The 21,911-nt window shown below is 47.2% G+C and overlaps 1 protein-coding gene across 2 annotated transcripts in view; it reads left to right on the top strand.

The window, feature by feature from the left end:
• Window positions 1–4,959: 4,959 nt before the first annotated feature.
• Window positions 4,960–21,911, top strand: part of IL17RD (interleukin 17 receptor D) — a 62,580-nt gene continuing 45,628 nt past the window's right edge. For both annotated transcript variants that reach the window (XM_084796655.1, XM_084796654.1), the window contains exon 1: window positions 4,960–5,178. In XM_084796655.1, coding sequence (XP_084652781.1) covers window positions 5,053–5,178 — 126 coding nt within the window. In that variant the 5' untranslated portion in view covers window positions 4,960–5,052. The remainder of the gene's footprint in view (window positions 5,179–21,911) is intronic.

Here is a 21,911-nt window from a genome sequence, read left to right as displayed (position 1 = left end):
GGCAGAAGGGATAAGAGTTCAAGGCCATCGTGTGCTGCATAGCAAGACCCTGGCTTGGGGAACAGAGGGTAGAGAGCTGAGCTGTGAATCCTTACCACTACCACGAAGAAAACTAGTCTACTAACAATAGCAAAGAATTTTGCAATAAATATGACCTTAAAAGGCAGAAAGAGGCTGGAGAGCTTGGCTCAGCCGCAAAGTGCTTGCCCAGCACACATAGGAACCTTAGCTTGATCTCCAGTATTTAAAAAAAATGTTTATCACTTTGTTTAGTTTTATTTAGAACTTTAGCAGAGTTTGAATTTTTTTCTCCTTTTTTTCCCCTTTTATTATGGTTCTTGGATTCTAGACATTAAAATCCAGAATTTCTATAATAATCCTGGTTAGTCATTTATTCAACAAGTATGTATCAGCTAGATGTGGTTATGTGGTGGGGCATGCTTGTAGTTCCAACACCCATGAGGCAGAGGCAGGAGGATTACCCCAGGTTCCAAGCCACACAGGACTACATAGTGAGGGCCTGTCTCAAAACCAAGCAAGCAAACACGGATACATATACATCAAGTGCTGGCTAACACGTGCGGGAAGGCTGAGCTCCACTTATGGCATTGGAGGGGCAGAGAGCTGTTCATAGTACAGCACTGCTCTGGTGTGTGTGTGTGTTGTGTATGTGAGTGCCTGTGATGGGGGGGCAGAGAGAGAGAGAGAGGCCGAGACAGACAGACAGACAGACAGACAGACACAGACACAGACACAGACACACACACACACACACACACACACACACACACACACACACGGGGGGGGGGGGTAGACAGACAGACAGACAGATAGACAGACAGACAGACAGACAGACAGAGACAGCTAGTGATAGTGACTATAGTTCAGCACTTCTATCTCAAAACAACCAGAGCCTGAGTGCTGCCTGTCAGTCTTGGCAGACCTCTTTACCTTTGTGCCATTCCTCCACACCTTTCTGCTCTCTGACTCTTTCAGTTCCTTGGAGTTACCATGTTCTCTACTGTCCCAGGGCCTTTGCACATGCCGTTCCTGCCCAGAAGACACTTTTCCTCTCTCCATTCCTGGTATAATTACTGGTGTAGTAGACTCCAGGACAGCCAAGGCTACACAGAGATACTCTGTCTCAGAAGAAGAAGAAAAAAATCTTGTCTTTATTTTGTTTATGTCTTTCCAGGGAGGGCTTTTCTGTGCAGCTCTGGCTAGCCTGGATCTTGCCCTGTAGACCAGGCTGCCCTTGAACTCACAGAGATCTGCCTGTCTCTGCATCCCTAGTGCTGGGATCGAAGGTGTGTGGTGCGCCACTACCACCTGGCCCAGCCTCTGGTTTTTTTAAGACATAGTTTCACCATTTATCCCAGACAGGCCTAGAGCTCATTATATAGCTCAGGCTAGTTTCAAATTTGTGGGGAAAGCCTGAAATGAAGGAATAAGCCTCGGACACCAGTGCTGGGGAGGTAGAAGCAGGAAGAGCTCAGTGAGTTTAGGGCCAGGTCTACAAAGTGAGTTCCAGGCCACCCAGGACTACATAATGAGACCCTGTCTTTAAAAAAGAAAGCTTGATTATAGGCTAAGCTATCGCGCCTGGCTTAATATCGTAATTAGTTCAGAAAACATATGCACTACTTTACCATAACACCAAAGATAACTAAACATTTCAGCTTACTGATTTTGATTTTTAGTTATTCTTGGCTTAAGAGGTTTGTGAGGGGGCTGGAAAGATGGCACTGACTGCTCTTCCAGAGGACCCAGGTTCAAATCCCAGCACCCACCCACATAGTAGCTCACAGCTGTCTGTTAACTCCAAGATCTGACGCTCTCACATAGACATACATGCAGGCAAAACAGTAATGTATGTAAAATAAATTAAGAAAATAATAATTAAAAATCTTTTTTTTAAATTTTTTTTTGGTTTTTGGAGACAGGGTTTCTCTGTGTAGTCTTGGCTGTCCTGGACTTGCCTTGTAGACCAGGCTGGCCTCAAACTCACAGCGATCCACCTGCCTCTGCCTCCTGAGTGCTGGGATTAAAGGCGTGCGCCACCACGCCCGGCCTAAAAATCTTTTTAAAAAAGAGGTTTGTGATAAATTATTTCCGTGATCACTTTATCCTCTCTCATGTTTCATGGAATCATTTGACTCCTAACAAAATCCAATAGTTATAACTAATAATTTTTCCTATCTAACTAGGTTCTTGGTAGAGTGATGAAATACACTTGATGTTTGCTCATCCTCAGCAACATTTTTTTTTTTTAAAGCCATGCTGGGGCTGAAACCCATACTAGACAGATACTGTACATAGAGCTACACTCCCAGATCATCAGCCTCTTATTGGGGATGGTAGGATCTTGTCCACTGGTCTGTGCCAAGGAGAGTGACAAACACTGGGGAAATAGAAGTGAGCCAGGCAAGAATGGTGAGGGATGGTTGTAGATGGCCATGGCCACCCTATCCCTGGTGGGCAGGAACAGACCGTCCTATTGGGGTGGGCTTTCCTGTTCATCTCTATAGCAGTGAGGTTCAGCTGCTGGCGGAGGGAGGCCATGTGGGTCTTGGCCCCTTCTTTTATTTTCTAGGCTGGAACCCTTCACATCCTCCTGGGTAGGAGAAGGTAATCACTACAGAAGACCAGAACGGCAGTGGTATTGCCAAACGCCACTTTATGACCCTAATTTCCTGACCAAATTTGACCCTTTGATGTACGTGGCTCTGCCCTCACTTCCACACATGCTTGAGGACTGGCTAGAAGGTAAACAGAAGGCCCTTCATTCCTTGGCCCTGAGGGATGTCTTTCCACTGTGTTCTAGACTGGACAGCCCAGGTTTTTTCTTTCTGTACCCACCACACTTGTTCAGAAAAGTATAGTGATTTCTGGACTTGGCCACATATGTCCCAAGGCTGCCAGCCAGTGACAGGTTGTACAGTGAGTGTGATGGGAGGAAGTTCAACAGAGGGCAGTGTGACAACAAAGAATGGCAGGGTAGCTCTGCCTTCGCTGTCACAAAGTCACCTGGTATGAATAAAACCCAGGAGGCAACAATCACCTCCCTAGTGCAGTTTGTAAGGTTCTCTGAGACAAACTCCTTGGCTTGCTCTCCCCTCCTTCTCTTTCCCCCAGAGTACAAGTTACTTCAGACAAAGGAAGATGTGCGAATAGCTGATAGGTATGCCCACAGACCATCAGTATCTTTTCTGGCAATGACAGTTTCTTGCCTACTAATTGAGGACAAGTTGAGGGCCAAGCATTGAGGACAGAAAGCTGAGCCAGACAGGAGGGAGAGGTGACTGAAATTAGCACCACCTTATTAGCAAATCAGAGACGCAATTAAGAAGACAACGAAGTAATGAGCAGTTTGTTAGTAGTTAACGTCCATAACTCAGAAATGTCAAGGTTAGAAGTGTATCCTTAAAAAATAAATAAATAAAATAAAGTGAGATAAATGTGTAGGGATTTTTTTTTTTTAATGTCACTTACTATAACAGAAAATCCTGGGCCTGGATTGATTAGTAAGTTATGGAACAGGAATTTAGACAGGAATAAAGTAGATTAAGGGGCCAATAACTTCATGGCTTTCTCGGTCTTTTACCAAAACCCAGGTTGTCCTGAGTACACAGAGGCCCACGGCACCCATGAGCCAGAGGTGTTCCGAGTACGAAGGAGCATGGAAGAAAAGTACTGACTTGCAGATCTGTAGATCCATGCGGGAGCTGTGTGGTGCTTCCTGCGGTCTACTGGGGCAGGCTCATCTAGTTACGCGAGCAAACCTTCGGTGGACCTCTTGACCCCACCTCGTGGCCCCGCCATGAGGACAGGTGCGGACCCAGTCTGCACACGTCTGACCGGTACCTTGACAGTGACACACAATACATTCGTATCTGCCTCTGCCCTCCCCCCCCCCCCCCCCGCGTGTGTTGGGGTTAAAGACACGAGCCACTGTGCCCGGCTAGTAGTAGGAATGATTTTTGGGCTCTGGAATGCAAAGGAGGCTGCCTTGTTGAATCAACAAAGTGACAGTTAACAAAAGCAAACAAACAAACAAACAAACCAAGGTTGAGTGGAAGGGGACTATCAGTATAGTCAGAGTCAAGAAGTGAAGCACGGCCAAGGCCAGGGTGGATTTCCTTTTTGAATGTCATTACGGAAGAGCGTTAGCCGGAACACTGAGCGACCTGTGTACACGGGCTGAGGGTGAGAGTGGACACAGTCAGGATGAAGCCACGGTAGAGATAAAGGAGGACGCAATGACGACGGCTGGAGTTTAGATGCACAGATAATCTGCCATAGGGGTGGAAGGCTAACAGTGAAAACTTGCGTATTTTGCTCCTCTGGTACTCTAAAATCCACAAGGTAAGTTTCATTTGCATCTGTGAACAACACCAATTTTCAGTTCTCTAGCTATGTGTCCCCATGCAAGTCAGTTCGTGGTTGCAGCCTTTACTGATCGCTTCCTTCGTGTTAACTAAGGTCCTCGCTCTTCATTTTGTCTTACAGGGAACAGCACAGTGGAGGAAACAAGTAATTTGTCCTAGATCCCAGGAGGAAAGAGCCAGGATTCCCCTCGAGGGCTTATTATGCTAACATTAATACTGACATTTCCCTGTGTCATTGGTAGGAAGCAAGAAGGAACTTGACATTTGAAAAGTAAGCGCTTATTAAATTATTAATTTTAAAATTACTATTATTATATTCTTTGAGCCTCCCCAAGTTTTTGCATGGAGCAGTCATCATTTGGACAAATCCTTTGGATTAAAAAAAAAAATCCCTCAGTGAAGGGGCGGAAAGCTGCTAAAACTACAGCTAGCGGTTGCGGGGCAGGGCGAAGACAGGAGGGCCGGCCTAGATGGGCAGGGCCAAGACGGAGAACTGAGACTGAGGGCGGGACCTGGGGGACAGAGGCGGGGCGAAGTCCGGCAGCGCATGCTCGGTGTGGACGGCCCCCCCTCTGTCGCGGCTGCCACCGCCCACCTGGGGCTGGGGAGCGAGCTGCTGGCTGCAACTTAGCGGAGAAGGGCCCGGCTGGGCGAGCGTACGGCCATGGCCCCGTGGCTGCAGCTCTGCTCTTTCTTTTTCACTGTCAACGCCTGCCTCAATGGCTCGCAGCTGGCAGTGGCCGCGGGCGGCTCGGGCCGCGCGAAGGGCGCCGACACCTGTGGCTGGAGGGTAAGGCGAAGGCTTCTCCGGGGTTTAGGTTACCTGGGGGGCGCGCGGGGCGCACAGGTGCTCGCGCGCAGGCGAGCCGGGACCCAACGATCACTGGACGCGGGATCTGCGGGCAACGGGGTCCCCGACTCCTCCAGACCATCATTCCGCGTCTGGGTCCCGGGGCGTGCATCCGCCAGTCCCGGCCGGGATCAAAGGGGCCGCCGACCCCTGGCTTTGTGTTGCTAATGAGGCGCGGCCGCTGGCTGGGGTCCGACTCCCGAGGGCGGGTAGCTGGGCGGAGAGGCGGGGGCCGTGCGCCCCACCCTTTGTTCCCTGCCCTTAGCCCCAGGGCTACGGCGTCTCTGACTGGGTTCTTCCGGGCAAGTCGGCTGGACTGGTGCACATCGGAAACCGTGTGGGGTTCATGCCCTAAACCTTCTGTCTCTTGTTCTGCAAGGGCTCAGGGCAGCCCGGGGAGGGGACGTGGAGTGCTAGGGAAGGATGCACCCCATTTCTCGAAGTTGCTTTGTTTCTTCTAGGCAGCGCCGTCACCGTACTCCTACCCCATCGCTGATTTCTAACTTTCTGAGAAACGTTGCTTCCCGTTCAGACTTTCGTGTAGTTAATGGTCCATTCCCCGACACCTCCTCCCCAAACGCACCAGCTTGAGTTGAGGATGTTTTCATGGCCAAATGGCAGCGAAAGTTTGTCTGCTCCGCCAGGTGTCCTAGACCTGACACCGTGGTGGCGCCCAGACTTTCTCCCCAGAGCTGGTGCTCCTTTGATGCTGTCTGGATAGTGCGGTCCGCTGGTTTGCGGACCTTGAGCCTCCCACGGAGACAAGGGAGCTGCAAGTCAGGCTACTCTATTGTGGGAACCCAGGCTTTGCGCTCAGGCAGCCAGGACATGTTTCCGTACCTAGAAAGGAAGAGGAAGAGGGAGTAGGACTGTTGTTGCTGATTTCCCCAGGGCTCAGGGATATATAGGAGCAGTTTGCTTAGACCAAGGTTGATTTGCCTTTTCCAATGGATTCTGTTAAACAGCCTCAGTGCAGATAAGACCCAGGACATGACACCTCTTAGGGACACTCGGCTCATTTGCTTCATTCACATGTAGAGAGAAACTACAGTGCAGGTATGAGCCAGGCAGCTATGGTCAACGGTTCCCACTCTTTTACTCTTAGTGAACGCTGTTAGTCCTCCGAGCTTCATCATTTCTTACTGTGTGTTTTTTTTTTTTAACACGTTCCAGATTTCTTTCCGGAGATCTCATGTTGATTTATCAATTCTTCTAAGATTTTAGATCTAGACTGGTATAGGCATTTGCCGTTTTTCTGTAGTAGCTAGAATACATGCAGCTTGTAAAGTTTTAACAATGGGTGTATAGCCGTCTCTGAGGAAGACAAAACAGTGCTTTTGTTCTTTGGGAATGTATCTCTCGATTCGGCATATATATCCCTCCCGTCCCCATATCATGCCACCCCTCGCGCTGGTGATGTGATCCCATCACAGCTACCCACATCCCTGGTCTCCTGGGAGTGGTCTCAACACCTCCTGTCTTGATGCCTACAAACCTTCCCCTGGGGCTCATCATCTCCTTCCTGGATGAGCATGGGAGCTCGTGGGGCTACATCCCAGATTCCAGAGGCCCCTTTCCTTAGGGAATTGCCTGCTTGGTACCTGTGAGAGTGGGCCCAGCTTTTCCACACCTTTTTTTCCCCCCCAGACAGGGTTTCTCTGTAGCCTTGGCTGTCCTAGATTCACTTTGTAGACCAGGCTGGCCTCGAATTCACAGCGATCCACCTGCCTCTGCCTCCATCCCCGCTCCCCTGCGGGCTCTGTTACCTAGCTTCTGACTCCTTTCAGCACTGCCAGGGTGTGCTCACCATCTTGATTCTTTTCTGCCCTGAGAGCCCCCTGCTTGGTTTAACAGTCAGCTGGTGTGATGCCCCTTTAAGGGAAGCCCTCCCAGAATGCCAAGCCCTGTGCTGTGCGTTCATGTTCAGGCCCCTGACTCTGTTGGTCACCAGTTTGGTGTGTTTCGTTTCCTTGGTGGCCTGAAAACCTGGAGCCCAGTAAATCTTGGTTGAGGCCATGGAGTCTCACTCTTACAGTCTTTCTGCAGAATCCTGTAAGTGATTTGAGGAATCAAGAGAGCCGAGCCTAGTGTGTAATCACAGCCACTCCGGCAGCTGACTTTCAGGGCTAGCCTGGGCAACTTAGACTCTGTCTCAAAATAAATAAATAAATAAGTAAATAAAAATAAAAAAAAGAAAGAAAGAAAGAAAGGAAAGAAAAAGAAAGCAAAAGTAGTGTTGGAGGTGATATAGCTCAGGATGTGCCTGAGGTCTGGGTTCAGTCTCCCGTGGGAGGCAGTCAAGATCTCAGCATTGGGCTTCTGGGTGCTGTGTGTGTCAGAAGTAGACCTTAGCACGGCCTGTGACCCCTGAGAGCAGTGCTCCTGGCTACAGCCACCTTTAAATCCCTCTACTTCTTCCCTTCTAGTGTCTTCTCTCAGTTCCAGTATGGCCTCTTGCTGGAAGCCCTCCCAGTCCCCACCTCAGTAATTAAGATGTCCCAGAGGTTGCTTTGTCATGGGGTTCTAGTAGGTACTAGTGTTCAGAGTCTTAGGTGTTTGAGTCATTATCTGTCTAACCAGGTCTGGTATTCAGCCTGTGAATGTTGGCCTCAACTCTGAAGTCACTTACAGCCTGTCTAGTTGGGTCTGTATAAATATATAAGCATAAGGGTCAGGCCAGGCTCGGTCACTCACACCTTTAATCCCAGCACTTGGGAGGCAGAGGCAGGCGGATCGCTGTGAGTTTGAGGCCAGCCTGGTCTACAAATCGAGTCCAGGACTGCCAAGGCTACACAGAGAGACCCTGTCTTGAAAAACAAAAGCAACAACAAATGAGGGTCAAAGGCTGTGGCAGAAGGCTGGATCTTCAAAAAAATAAAAGAAAAAAGAAAAAAAGAAAAGAGGCCGGGGTGGGGTGGGGTGGGTGGTGGTAGGGATGGTGTTGGTGGTGGTGGGGTGTCGGCGCACGCCTTTAATCTCAGCACTTGGGAGGCAGAGGCAGGTGGATTGCTGTGAGTTCGAGGCCAGCCTGGTCTACAAAGTGAGAAAGAAAAGAAAGGAAGCAAGAAAAGGCTGGTTGGATTTGTAGCTCATTGGTGGAGTGCATGCCTAGCATCCTACAGAGTCTGGGTTCCCCATAGCTTAGAGGGTAAGGAGAAAAGATAAAGAATAAAGATGGGGGAATGGTATTACAAGCCTTAGTCTCAGCACTCAGAAGGTAGAGGTAGGCTGATTGCTGTAAGTTCAGGGCCAGCCAAAGAGACATACATACATACAACATACATACATACTTACATGTGTACCCTATCTCAAACAAACAAACAAGTATAAGGGTAAATTATATGTGATGTGAACAGAAAGTTGGAATTCTGGGGTCTGAGTTTCTCTTTAGACCCACAGCCTTGAAGTGTGACAGAGGGGTAGGGCCTGGCATGCTGGAGAACAGGTGAGTGAATGCTCCCCTTAATCTCCACGGGACATTTGGGCCAGAAACTCAGGCCAATGTAGGACTGGATATTTTCCCAGGAGAGCTGCTCTCAGAGGCCATGAGCTGGCCTGGTTTAAGTGGTCAGGTTTCACAACCTCTTCTATTACTTGTAGGGTAATTAAGGAACTGATATCATCTCGAACACAGTTCGAGTGTTTTAGAAATGAGTTGTGGGCACACTTCCTCAACTATTTGAAGAGGAAGAAGAAAAAAAAAACCTTCACAGTCTTTGCCAGGTAAAGTTGTGTTTTGAATAGTAAATATTGTTTTTTCAAAGGGGTAACAATTTATTAAGCTTCCAGAGGGACTGGCCACTGCACTGACACTGCACTGACTCTTATTACTTGTTTTATTTATTTATTTATTTATTTATTTATTTTTGATGTGTGTGTTTTATTTAATTGCTTTACTGGATTAGGTTGTTCGGGTGTGCACTCTCACAGAGGCCAGGGGATGTCAGGTGACCTATTCTGTTACTTTGTTTTATTTACCTTGACAAAGGTTCTCTCATTGAACCTGGATCTAGGCTGGCAGCCCCAGTCATCCTCCTGTCTCTGCTTCCTCCAGCACTCAGGGTGTTACAAGCATAGCCACACAAGCATGGGTGGCCTTGTTTGACTTTTTACTTGGGTAGTGGGGATTCGAACTCAGGTCTTGCTTGCAAGCAAGATCTCATACCTATTAAATCATTTCCCTCAATTCCCACTTTGATGGCAAAATGGTTCTGTGTGTGTCTGGTAACTTTTTTGTGTGTGTTGGGTAACTTTAATAGGTCAAGCCCCTATCTTGCTAAGAACAAGGAATTCCAGAGCTAGGCATGTTGGTCCATACCCATAAACACTTGGGAGGCAGCAGAGCAGGCTTGAGAATTCAAGGCCAGTTTGGAGGCCATACTGTGAATTATGGGCCAACATGAATTGTTACATAATGAGATTTTAATTTAAAAAGCAGCAAACAAACCGGGCAGTGGTGGCAGTGGTGTCGCACACCTTTAATCCCAGCACTTGGGAGGCCGAGGCAGGCAGATCTCTGTGAGTTCAAGGCCAGCCTGGTCTACAAAGCGAGTCCAGGACAACCAAAGCTACACAGAGAAACCCTGTCTCAAAAACAAAAAAACAAAGCAGCAAACAAATTAAAACGCTAGGATCCATTCTTACAAACTTCTGTTTAATAGCTTTCTTTTTTATGAGCCATTTCTTTTTTCTTTTTCTTTTCTTCCTTTCTTTTTTCTTTTCTTTTTTTTAATAGCCATCTCTTAATCTCCTACCCTAAATGGGGTATATATTTGCCGGTCTGTTGTGTCCGAACAAACATTTCTAAACCCCCTGCCCTCAAAAGAGCATTCAGAAACTGTATGCTGGCACTGTCTTTACAATGAAGTACAAATTTCCCATTTAAGGCAAACACTTCATCTCCAAAGGTAGAAAGGAATAGGGTGGTATTGGGGTGGGGGCGGGGTTCCAGCTGGTTAAAATTTAGGTCCCTGATAAAAGTCCAATCCAAGAATTCCCCCTGGCTGAGAGCCCAGGCGTGTTTATTTGACTCTGAAATGGATGCGCTTTCATTCACTTGCGGCCTGTGCCTCCTAAGCCCCATATCTGGTCCGCTTGCTCTGTGGTTGTGTGTGGACCACGTCACAGATACTCTTACGTCCCTTACAGAATTCTTAATTAAAAATTATTTTAGTTTTGGGTTGACACATTTTTTTTTTTTTAAAGAACTGTTTCTATGAGAAGTACAATGCTTTCTTCCAGCGTCTTTTGCTAGTTCATCAGGAGCCTGTCTGGCCTTTGTTTTCTTTCACTCTCCATCCTTCATCCATTCAGCCCTGAAGTACCTGGACCATTTACCACCTCAGCAATACAGCAGGGTGAACAGGTACTGCTTGGAGCAGTTACTTCTTTCTTTCCAAGTGTGGTTTCTCAATGAAGTATCCAGAAGCTTCGGGTATCAAAATTGCCTTGTTGGAATGAAGATTCAAGGGCTGTGTAGCCCTTGGCCGTCCTGGAACTTGCTCTGTAGATCAGGCTGGCCTCAAACTCAAGAGATCCACCTGCCTCTGCCTCCCAAGTGCTAGGATTAAAAGCGTGCGCCACCACCTCCTGACACCGAGGATCAATCATTTTTTACTTTAAATTATTTCACTGGACTTAGACACACAGTGACTTTGTCAGAACACTACCAGAAATGAGGCGATTTAGAGAGTTGGGGGTCGTGTTTCTGGGGAGCTAGTTAGGCAGGGCATCCTGGCTTGGGTGGGGTCGTCTGGTCTAGGGCTAGAAAGGAGGCCTAGGAGAGAAGGGCATTTGACACTTCCACTGGGTTCCTGTCCAAACAGCTGGGTTTGTCTGGAAAACTGTCTGAGGATGGAGTAAGGCAGGATCCAAATCCGTCTCGGCAGTTCAGACTTAACACACAGCCTCCCTACAAAGGAAAGAACTGCTCATGCCTTTTTTCAGTCTTTATTTTAAGTTGAGTATTTTTCATGCTTCATTTGGCTTAAAATGTGTTGGGTGGGTTTTTTTTTTTTTTTTTGCTTTCAAGCCCTTTCCCCCCTCATGTGTCCCTGAACTTTTCACTCAGTGTGCTCCAGTCCCCCAGCAGATGTCTGCTGCTGCTGGGGCCACTCCATCAACAATTTTATTGTCCTCTTTCATTCCCCACTGCCTCTTGTGCCTGCCTGTGATGGATGGCTTTTCAAGCTTCTGGAAGTGGGGGTTGGGGGGGGGATGCAGGGGAGGGGCACCTGCCGTTTGTAAGAGTATGAGGCGAGGGTAAGGAGGGTGGAGGGGGCAGCTCAGGTACACATGGCGGGGCAGTTCACTGGGCTGTACTCAAGGCGGACTTCTCTCTTAACTCTTCTGGCATCTTTAGCCATTCGGCATCTTCCCCAAATGTGGAATGTCACTGCTTTCAGCAAGTCTGGAGCTATCTGTGGTTCCAAGACGCCAGACTTGCCCAGCCAGTGGGAGGCATTCATTGTCATTTAGGGCAGTGTTTATCTTTGGCTGTCGGGGAAGTTCTGAATGGGCCTGACACCAGATTAGGTGACTGATGGCCCTACAGCACATTGTCTCCTCAGGGCCCAGGCCTTTGAAGCTCCTCCTGGTGGGAAGTGAAGAGACTATTTGCTCTGTTAAAATGCCTTGGTATTTCCTCTGTTTAACCACAGGCCACTTCCCCTCTGCTACTCTAAACCCGGCAGGGGCCACCAGCTGACTGAAAAGACACAAGCCCGGGAGTGATCGTATCCAATTGGAGCAAATAGTCTTACTGCTGATTATAGCTAGGGCTAGTCTAGGATTCTACTGGGCTGTTCCTTGTCCTCAAAGTTTAGCCAGTCGACGTAATCTGTGCTTGAAGTCCCAAATGCAAAGATGGGTTCTTTTTAAATGAGAGAAATCCAAATTAGAAGTTAAAATTGGGGTATATTTTATCTCCAAATGGCAGGTTAGAGCAGGCCAATCAACGGACTTGCTTAATTGTGTTTAAGGCGGGCACAGCCTTTAGTCATAGACAGCACACTGGGCTAGCTGTCTGCTCTGCTGCGGTGCCTGCTTGGGTCTTCTGTGTGCAGAAACCCACGGGAGACGTTTGCAGCTTGAGTGATACCTTGACTATCTCTAGGAAGACACTGGAGTTCTTTTTCAAGTACTAGCCTGAAGAAGGTTTGAATATTAACACAAGTCAAGAAACTAAAGACTCCGGAAGAACTTAAAAATTGTCACAAAGAGTGAAATCAAAACTTTGGCTAGACCCTGCTTTCGTGATGGATCTGCTAGTTACTGTAGCAGCAGAGACTACTGTTTCAACATTTACAACGCCATTGTTCAAAGTATCCATTTTACAAAAAGGCTTCCCGGTGGTTCCTTGTTTGGAAATGGTGGGGGAAGGTGGATGTAGCTAATTAAGGCCACAGCATTTAAAAGGGGGAACTTAATAGGTACCAGCTGTCCTCAGCAAATCACAGAGTAGATGACAAAATGAAGATGTGATGTGAATATACGTGGAATTCTCTTCCGAAAGGGAAGCTGGCCTATAAATTTTCTGATTTACTAGTGTGACTGAAAACTACCTCAACTGCCCGTGTTTACAGAGCGTTTCCCTTTATAGGGAGCCTAATGCTAAAATGTCCCATTTACACACGGCTTTACAGGGAGGTGGTGGTTAGTGCTGGAAGTTTACTATAGTAGGAACGTGTTGTGCCTTTCGCCGTTCTAAATCTGACTTGATAGACATTAAGCACAGGCGCTGCATTAAAACTGATATACTGAAGTTACTAGAAAAGCCATGGAGTATTGAATTATGAGCTTTAAAAGGGAGTGGATGTCGATAGAGATGTCACTAGTTATGATGTTTAAATGGATATTTACATGTCCTATTAAACAAATGTTCAAATGCGCCTTTTGGAAATCATGAAGGATTAAGCTTTAAATGCAACTCTTACCCACCCCAGAAAAAAAACAAACAAACAAAACAAAAGCAGAGGGTAGAGTGGCTCAGTGGTCTTGCTTGCTTGGGCAAGCGCAGACACACACACAACACACACACACACACACACACACACACACACACACACACACACAATTCTTAAAACCTAAGAGTTTTCCTAAGGATTCTGTTTTGTACATTTTGTAGATTTTCCCCCTGTGTTGAATAGTAACCCTTTACAGAACTCTGGCCGTGGCCCCAGGCTTCTGCTCTGAGCTGAACTGCTTGCTGTACTTAGGAGTCGGGCGGGGGTAGGCGGCTGATGGGAGCAACCGGGTTATTTGAGTGAAAAGGTGCATTTTTCTTAAGACGGGCCATATGGTTTTAAAACGTTGTCCCTGGGATTTTATTCCATCCAGGTGATTTCTGGTTTTTCTTCTGAGCTGTCCCCCTCCCCCACCTTTATCCTGAGGAAAATGCAGTACAGTGCAGGCCACATGTAGCATCATCAGTCAGGCTGCATGCCCTGCTGGGTGACAGTTTATGGCTTCCTTCTGGGGTGCACACATTTGCTCTGGGTGGGGCACTGACACTCTCCTGGTTGGAATTTATTGTAACTGTTCAGTATCTTTGGAGGCAAGAGTTTTTCTCCTCCTCCTCCTTCTCCTCTTCCTCTTCTTCCTCCTCCTCCTCCCAACCTCCCCCCCTCAAAAAAACAAAAACAAAAACAAAAACCAAACAGTGTTCCTATGCTATACCATACTGTCAGATTCTATCCCGGGACTTTCCCCTCCAAGTGAGGAGCTGAGAGGCACATGGTCTTGCGGTAGCGGGGCATGTAGGCATGGTTTCTGTGCCAACAGCACCGAGCCTCTGGCTGGCTTTTGCTCTTTCCACACCATCCTGCTAATTCCAGAGAGGCCTGAGCAGAGGTCTGCTGCTCCTCAGCCTGCGGTTGCCTGGCAAAAGCAGTTTAAAGGCAGGTGGGTGGGTGGGTGCCTGAGGCCCTGCTTGCAGGCTGCCTTGGGAAGCTCACATCTCACTCAGTTGGTTCCTAGTAACTTTGGCATCTTGCTCTGACTCAGTTTCCCCAGCTTGAGAAGAGGCCCTTGTTTCTCCTCCATGCAGCTCCTCTGGAGGTGAATTTTACCTTCTCTGGCTGTGTATTTACTTATTAAATGCAAACCTTGTAACCATCTGTCCTTACACCCTCCAGAGTTAATGAGAATGCAGCCAAGGCATGTTTGCAGCCTAGGCTAGCCTGTAGCTCACTAAGTAGCCTAGAATGTCTCCAAGCTCAAGCCTGCAGCCGCCCGAGTCCTGAGATTACAGGTATACACCACCAAGCCTGGCTATCTTTTATTTCCCTTCTCCCTCTCTACCTGGTGGACATCAGATTCTCCATTCATATTTCCTGAATGGCTGAGCTCTCTGCTATGTTTTAACATAGGATGATAGGATGCCTTCTTGCAAATCAGTGTCTACTGTGGCCACTCTGAGGAAACCGCACCTGTGTCAAAAAAAAAAAAAAATCCCTCTGATATTGTCTAGCTAACTATCTTGTGTTTTCTTGACATTGCCTGATGATGAGGAATTAGGTGCCTGTAGCACTAGGATTTGTCCTCCACCAATCATGGGCATTCTTACAGGTTGACATAGCAGACAAAGTCTGGGCTACAGACTCTGGATCCTCCTTCTAATCAAGGGACTTGCGTAGGGGCTGCTGGTTCAGGAGACTCACATCTTTTTTTGTTTGTTTTGTTTGTTTTGTTTTTTGAGACAGAGTTTCTCTGTGTAGCCTTGGCTGTCCTGGACTCGCTTTGTAGACCAGGTTGGCCTCGAACTCACAGCGATCCGCCTGCCTCTGCCTCCCGAGTGCTAGGATTAAAGGCGTGCGCCACCACACCCGGCTGAGACTCACATCTTGTAGTGCCTGATGCTTTTGAAAAAATGAGTGTAGGGACTGTTCCTGGTTTCCTGCCCTGATGAAAAAAAATAGAACATTACTGCTGAGCACCAACAAAGTCTCCCCCCCCACCCCCCACCCCCGCCTTAGTAGCAACCCTCACTCCTTATGAAAATGTTTGTTTTTTTAAAAAGAGGTACAGATCTCATTTTGTCATGATAGCCCCCTGCACCCCTTGCAACCCCCCCCTCCCCATGAATGAATGTGGCTCACTTTTCTGAGGTCACATGATGGCCCAAGAACATCAGACGTGCTCCTTGCCTTTTGGACCGGGGATTTGCTGGCCAGCTGTGGTAATGAGTTTTGTGGGCTTTGATTTTCATGCCTCACTTCCCTGTGGGAGGAACTAGATATTTCTGATCTTACCTCTGCGCATATTCAGATCCAGCCAAGCAATCAGTGACTTCCCGGGCTTTTTTGTGGGAGACTGTGGGAAAAGTCCTGGTTGGCTGGCTATGAATTAATGAAATCCTTAGAAGGTTTCGCTAAAGATAGCTCCTGTGGATTGGGAAGAAAGAAGAAAGAAAGAAAGAGAAAAAGAAAGAAAGAAAGAAGCATTGCCTTTTAAATTGAGAAAGAGGTCATGGAGTTTTACCAAAATTAAGTAGGAAAAAAGAAAACCCAACATCTGGGTTGTGCTGCCCAAAGCCTGCTTCAAGGCTGTGGGGTTCCCAGTGTGTTCAGCGCTGTGGGTGCACTAACCAGGGCCCCTTCTTGCTGCTGTGGATGCTCTGCCTCTCTCATTGTTCACCTCTTGGGCTTTGAAGTCATTGAGAGACAGGAATTTTCTGCTCCCCACATATTTTCCCTTGAGTGTATTTCCAGATCACTGAGCTTCCCTTTTTTTTTTTTTAACCTTTTTTTTTTTTTAACTTTTTTAACTTTTTTAAGTGTGAAGTGTCTCGAGTTGGCCAGGTCTAGTGTAATCCTTGCTTTCTTTTATCTTACTTAAAAAGGATGGGATAGGTAATGCGGAGGAGTTGGTGTAGAAGGCAGGGAGGTGGAGGTTAACGATTCCTAAAACAGTTTAGATTTAGCAGGAATTCTGATAAGAGAGAATGCCACATTGCTGAAGAGCTCTAGGAAAGAGAGAGGACTGGAAAGTGACCTGTGACTTTTAAGTTAAAAGCACTGCCAGGGACAGGACTATATACCTGTAATGCTACAAGTACAGGCTTAGGCAGGAAGATGGGAGGTTCAAGGCTAAGTCTGGGCTACACAGTGGGTTCACACCCAGTCTGAACTACATTGAGAACTCTCGACAAAAACCAAATAACCTCAGAAACAGTATCTTACCTATCTGCTGTGTGCAGACCACCCCCACTAAGTGAATGATAAGGTAGTTCATCTTTTTAAAAATATGGTGTTGCTATGTTAAAATTCAATTATTCTCCCCGCCCCCCCCTTCCTTCTTACTTTCTTTTTAAGATAGAGTTTCTGTGTAGCCCTGGTTGTCCTGGAACTGTCCTCTGCCTCCTGAATATTCGGATTATTTTCCTTGACTGGACGGTGGTCACACACGCCTTTAATCCCAGCACTCAGGAGGCAGAGGCAGGTGGATGTCTGTGAATTCAAGGTCAGGCTGGTCTACACAGTGAGTTCCAGGACAGCCAAGGTTACACAGAGAAACCCTGTCTTGAATGCCTCCCCAAAGAAATATAAAAAATATATATATATATTTCCTTTTCAGTATTAATATTTGATAATAAATCTATAGACATCTGCAGCCAACCACCTGCATCCAGGGGCCCCCACTGATGTGTTCTTGCTCCTGTATTTGGTATCCTGAAATCAAGCCTGTAGGAAGTGGGACATGCAGTATAGTGAGTGCTTGGTTCACTTGGCTTTGGCTACTCATTGGTTTTGGCTGCTTCTGTCTCCTTTAGTGTAAAACAGTTCCTCCACCCAGACTTTGGCTTTCATGGCCATGCCACTGAGCCATCTTTCCATTTTAGATATCAGTTGTTCATGGATTTGGTTGTTTTCTCAGGCATTAAGTAAGACTTGTTTGTAAATAGAAATTGTTACACTTGTTACACTTAGAGGTCTTTCTTTCTAGCAGTAAGTATACTTTGATAGTTTGGTTTTACATTGTCTTTTTAAAGAAAATTATTATTGTTATTTTTTTTTAATATTTAGTGTTTTCCATTAGGGCTTCTCTTTTATTTTATTCAAGGTCTGAAGAAAGTACAGGGTGTCCTGGGTTCTCCTGTAGGAAACCCTTTCCTTAAAGACTGAAGTCGTTAAGTCCTTGGTGCTCTGGAAAGTGGCAGCACTCTTTCGCAAGAACTCGAGGCTTGTTGCAGATAGTTGTAGTTGCTGCCTTTGGTGGCTGGGAAGGAACTCCTGTTGAGTACCTCTGTTTGGCTTCAGCAAGCTCATTGCTGAGTACTTCCTTGCACCAAAATCCAGCCATTTCTTTGTGCTAAGAAAACACTGAACTTTATTTCCAGCAAACCCACTTCACTCAAAACAATGTCCTCAAAGTCAGTTTCCAGCCTTTGAGCTCTGTGATTGCTCGTTGCCAAAGTTGTTAAGAGTCTCTTACAGACGGTTTCTTTACTTTAACCTGAATTACTATCTTCGACCTAATTACATGGCTTTTCCTTGCTTGTATTAGTCCTTCACAGATTTAAGGGCCAAGACCTGTAAAGTTAATATTGGTAATTTTTCAAAGTAAGTTAGAAACGTCAAAAAGCGACACGTTGTTATTCTTACAGGGTACCAGGGAAACGACAGACAAAACCCCCATCTTTTATTCATAAGTCCAGGGGGACTGTGAGGGCGCAGGCAGGCCTATGTGCCTGGCATTTGTTCAGCTTTTGGGACTGGGCCTCCTCCCCTGCTGGCCACGAAATGTCATGCCGAGATGTAATAGTGGGACACTCAGCTAGGGAGAATGGACCTCAGAGGTTCAACTTTGCTTTTCACTTTTCTTTTCTGGCACCAACTCTGTGGTCTCCTCAGGGGCTTGACAGCGAGAGGCCAGAAAGCGGCGGCTATTCGGATGCTGGCAAGGATGGCGTACAAGCCCAGTCCTGTGGGCTGGGCTCCTGTGCTGGAATGCACACTAACACAAAGGCCATGTGAGGGGGGGCTCCTGAGGAGAGACGGGGGCAGCAGCTTTGCGCAAGCCTTTGCTGGGCCTAGTTTGTTCTGGTCCCAGGAGAGTTCCTGTTTCCATGGTTACGCAGCCTCAGGTTTGGTTTGGTGGGTCCAGAGTGCAGGGGTGCTTTGATTTCAGAACTAACTGTTCCTGTGTAGAGGGAGTCTTTGAGGTCAGAGGGCCGGGGCCATGTAACTCCCTGGGCACCACCACATTTTCCTCTGGATGAAGAAAACCTGGACACCATCGGCTAAAACAAGTCAGGGGGTTAGATTCAGATCGGTGGGTTTTGGTTGGGAGCAACTGGGAGGCGGGGTTTCTGGAGATGCTTCTGGTGGTGGCAGCCTGGTGGTGGGTAGGTCCTGTATGTGGTCCAGCATCCTGACATGAAGGAGAGTTATCTAACAGAGAGCAGCATCAGCAGGGCTGATTTAGGGCTTCCAGCTTCATTTCTGCTTCACAGAGCCCGGTGGCTTCGTGAGTCTGTACATGGGTTGATTTGCCACCAGACTCCCCCTAGACATATGAGTAAACTCCTGCGGTGCTCCTTAAAGATAGACTCTGAATGCAATTACTATTTTACATGCAAAGACTCTTTTTTTTCCCCCTCCTTGCCATAATGTGATCAAAGCAGCCTAACCTGCGCCTCTGTTTTTGTTGCTCATGGATGGTCTGTGGATAACATTACAATTTTTTTCACCATGAAACCCAACACTTCAAATCCCTAAAGCGGTCTCAAATTTATGGTTAATAAAAGCATTTATTGTACTGGATGTCATCTGTTATATCACTCTGGGGCTAGAACCTGGCAAGCCCTGGACAGGAAATATTTTCATTTCAAATCGCTTCAATCTTATGGTCTAGGGGCAGAAGTGTCTGATTTCAGGAAAGCCGCAGTGAATAGCGTGGTAATGAATGCATTTTTAGCTGATTAAGCAGGCATCTTCTCCTTTACCCACAGGCTTCCCTCTTTGGCTTGGTGGGGCTAAATAAACATGCGATATTAAATGATAGTATTTTTTTTCTTTCTTTCTCTGTCGACCAATGCCTTCACTTTGATCATCTTAAGAGTTTAGTGTTTTCCAGGAATCCTGAGCAGAGCAGGCACAAACCCGGAGAGGGATGTTCTCTACGCTGTGTTAGGGCCTTTTGTTATTGCTTCTTCCTGGGCAGAGTCCACCTTCTTTCTCCCCCTCCCCACCTCCTGCCTTCCTTCTTTCCTTTTTCTCTCTTCCTTTCTTTTGAGGCAGAGTCACCCTATGAGGGCACGACAGACTTAAATATGTAGGCCATAGATCATGCTGGGTTTGAACTTGCGGCAGCTCCCTTGTCCCCCCCCCCCATACCTCCCCCGTCCCGTTCCTCCCTCTCCCCCCTCTCTCCCCCTTCCCCTCATACCCCCCTCCCTCACACCTCTGCTCTCCCCTCCAGAGTGCTAGGATTATAGGCCATGCCTCAACCTGAGCAGAAGAGAATATGCTGGCTCTTCTCATTTCTTCCTTTTAAAAACCCGGACATTGGTACTTTGCCCTTGGGATCATGACTTTCGGAGGAAACCATGTTTCTGTTACTGTTATTTTAAAGAAAGTCTGAAGTTTTATTGTAATTTGAGGTCTGATCATCCAAATAAAATAGGTGAAGGTGGGAGGCTTAAGGAGAATTCTAGGCAGGTGAGCTCGGTGGGGATGCTGTATCTAAGTCACTAGATCTTCAGCAGGCTGCCCTATGCCTTTGAACCTGTTATCTCCCAGATTTCCCCCATTGTCACTTCCCGGCCAGCCTCACAGGGAGGCAGGCAGCTAGCCGATTGTTTCTGATAAACTTCCTTGTTTTCCAGAATAGGGATTAAGATGGGAGGACGTGCCATTTGGTGAGACCTCTCTGAAAAACCAGAGCTGCAACAGCTCCAGAGCTACACTGCCTGTCCCTCCCCCAAGCAGTTGCACTTGCCCTGTCCTCAAAGCATCCAAGTGCGACTTCTGCCACTTGCTCAGAGCACCTGATGGGGAGGAGACGGGAGACCTGAGGGCACTTTGCAGATCATTAAACATAGATGAGGCACCTACCGGACCCTGGCTAAGTATCAAAGTCGCCCGAGGAAAATTCTTGCATTGGGGTGGTGTTGATTCGCAGCCTTACCATTGACATCTGCTTAAGTGAGATTTCCCAGGCAAGGAGTCAGCTTTTGTTTTGTTGTGTTTTCAAGATACTGTTTCTCTGTGGAACAGCCCTGGCTGGCCTGAACTTACTTTGGAGGCCAGGCTGGCCTTGAACTCAGAAAGATCCTCCTGCCTGCCTCTGCCTCTGCCTTCAGAGCGCTGGGACTAAAGGTGTATGCACCGCCATACCCAGTTGGAGCCAGACTTTTAAAAAATGTTGCCAGATCAGTGGTTTTGGGCATGCAGGGGATGTTGGAGTGTTTTGCATGCATTTATGGTGGTGAACAAGCCAGTGCTTAAGTATATTTTGACTCAAGGGAACTTTAATTTTACTGACTACAAAGCTTTTGTAATGTCTCAGGTAAACTGAGGTATCTGCCACCAGGGTATCATCAGTTGAGATGGCCGACTGTGCCTAGTACCCAGTGTTGAGACAGTCTAGGCAGGTGTGGACAACTGCTACATTCTGTGCTACAGTAGTGTCCAGTAGACCCTTTGATGGACATGGTCTCTCTTGTGCCCTTCTACTTTGGGAGCCACAAGGCATTCACTTGTAACCATTGAGCACCTGAAATATGCTTAGCACATTTGACGGTTTTGGATTTTTAATTTTATATAAAGTCCTGTGATGCCAGGACGTGGGGTGGTTTAGGAGGCTCAGGAGGCAATGGCAGTCTGAGCTGTATGGTTGGATTTAGAGCTTAGACTGGATTATATGAGACAGTTTCTCAAAATAAGTATCTTTGTTTGTTGTTGTAGCCTTAGCTATCCTGGACTTGATTTGTAGAGCAGGCTGGCCTCAAACTCACAGTAATCCACCTGCCTCTGCCTCCTGAGTGCTGGGATTAAAGGTGTGTGCCACCAGGCCTGGCGAATCTTAAAACTTGGAAAAAGATAATTAAATAACAAACATCTATATGTAGCTAGAGGCTGTTTACTTGATTACTGTTTCTTCCTCTTGGCAGTTGTGTGTGGCTGGAGCTGGCTGACTGGATACCAGGCACTGTGACAATCCAGATCTTTGGCTCTGAGCTGGGTGCACACTGAGCCCAAGGGACAATAGCAAGTCATCTCGTACAGGGCAACACAGGAACCTAGAAGGCCTTGCCAGCTGGGTTTGGTAAGGATTGAGAAGAAGGTGTCTTGGAATTAGAACTGACCCAGGCAGGACCTGCATAGGCAGAGAAGATAGTGCTGCCAGGTGAAGAAGAAATATGCTTTTCTCTTAGCCTAGAGATAGCATCCTATTTGGGTCAGGTGGTCCTTCAGTTTTCAGCTTCCTTCATCTTCAAAGGTGCAGGCATGAGGACTGGTGGGGTGATTCAGTGGGTAAAGCCTCTGCCAACAAGCTCAGTTCCTGGGGTTTATATGGTGGAAGAGGAGAGCCCACTCCCATACGTTGAGTGAGAAATGTGCCCAATATTCCTAGACATTTGAGCTTTTGGTCTACAGTTAGTGGCAGCGCTGTTTGGTTTGGGTGGTTCAGCATTGCTGAAGGAACTGTGCCACTGGGAGCAGGCTTTG

Source organism: Acomys minous (assembly GCF_964271855.1).
Source record: "Acomys minous genome assembly, chromosome: 9".
NCBI lineage: Eukaryota > Metazoa > Chordata > Mammalia > Rodentia > Muridae > Acomys > Acomys minous.
The sequence above is the reverse complement of the archived record's forward strand: the minus strand, read 5'-3'. Positions and strand labels throughout refer to the sequence as shown.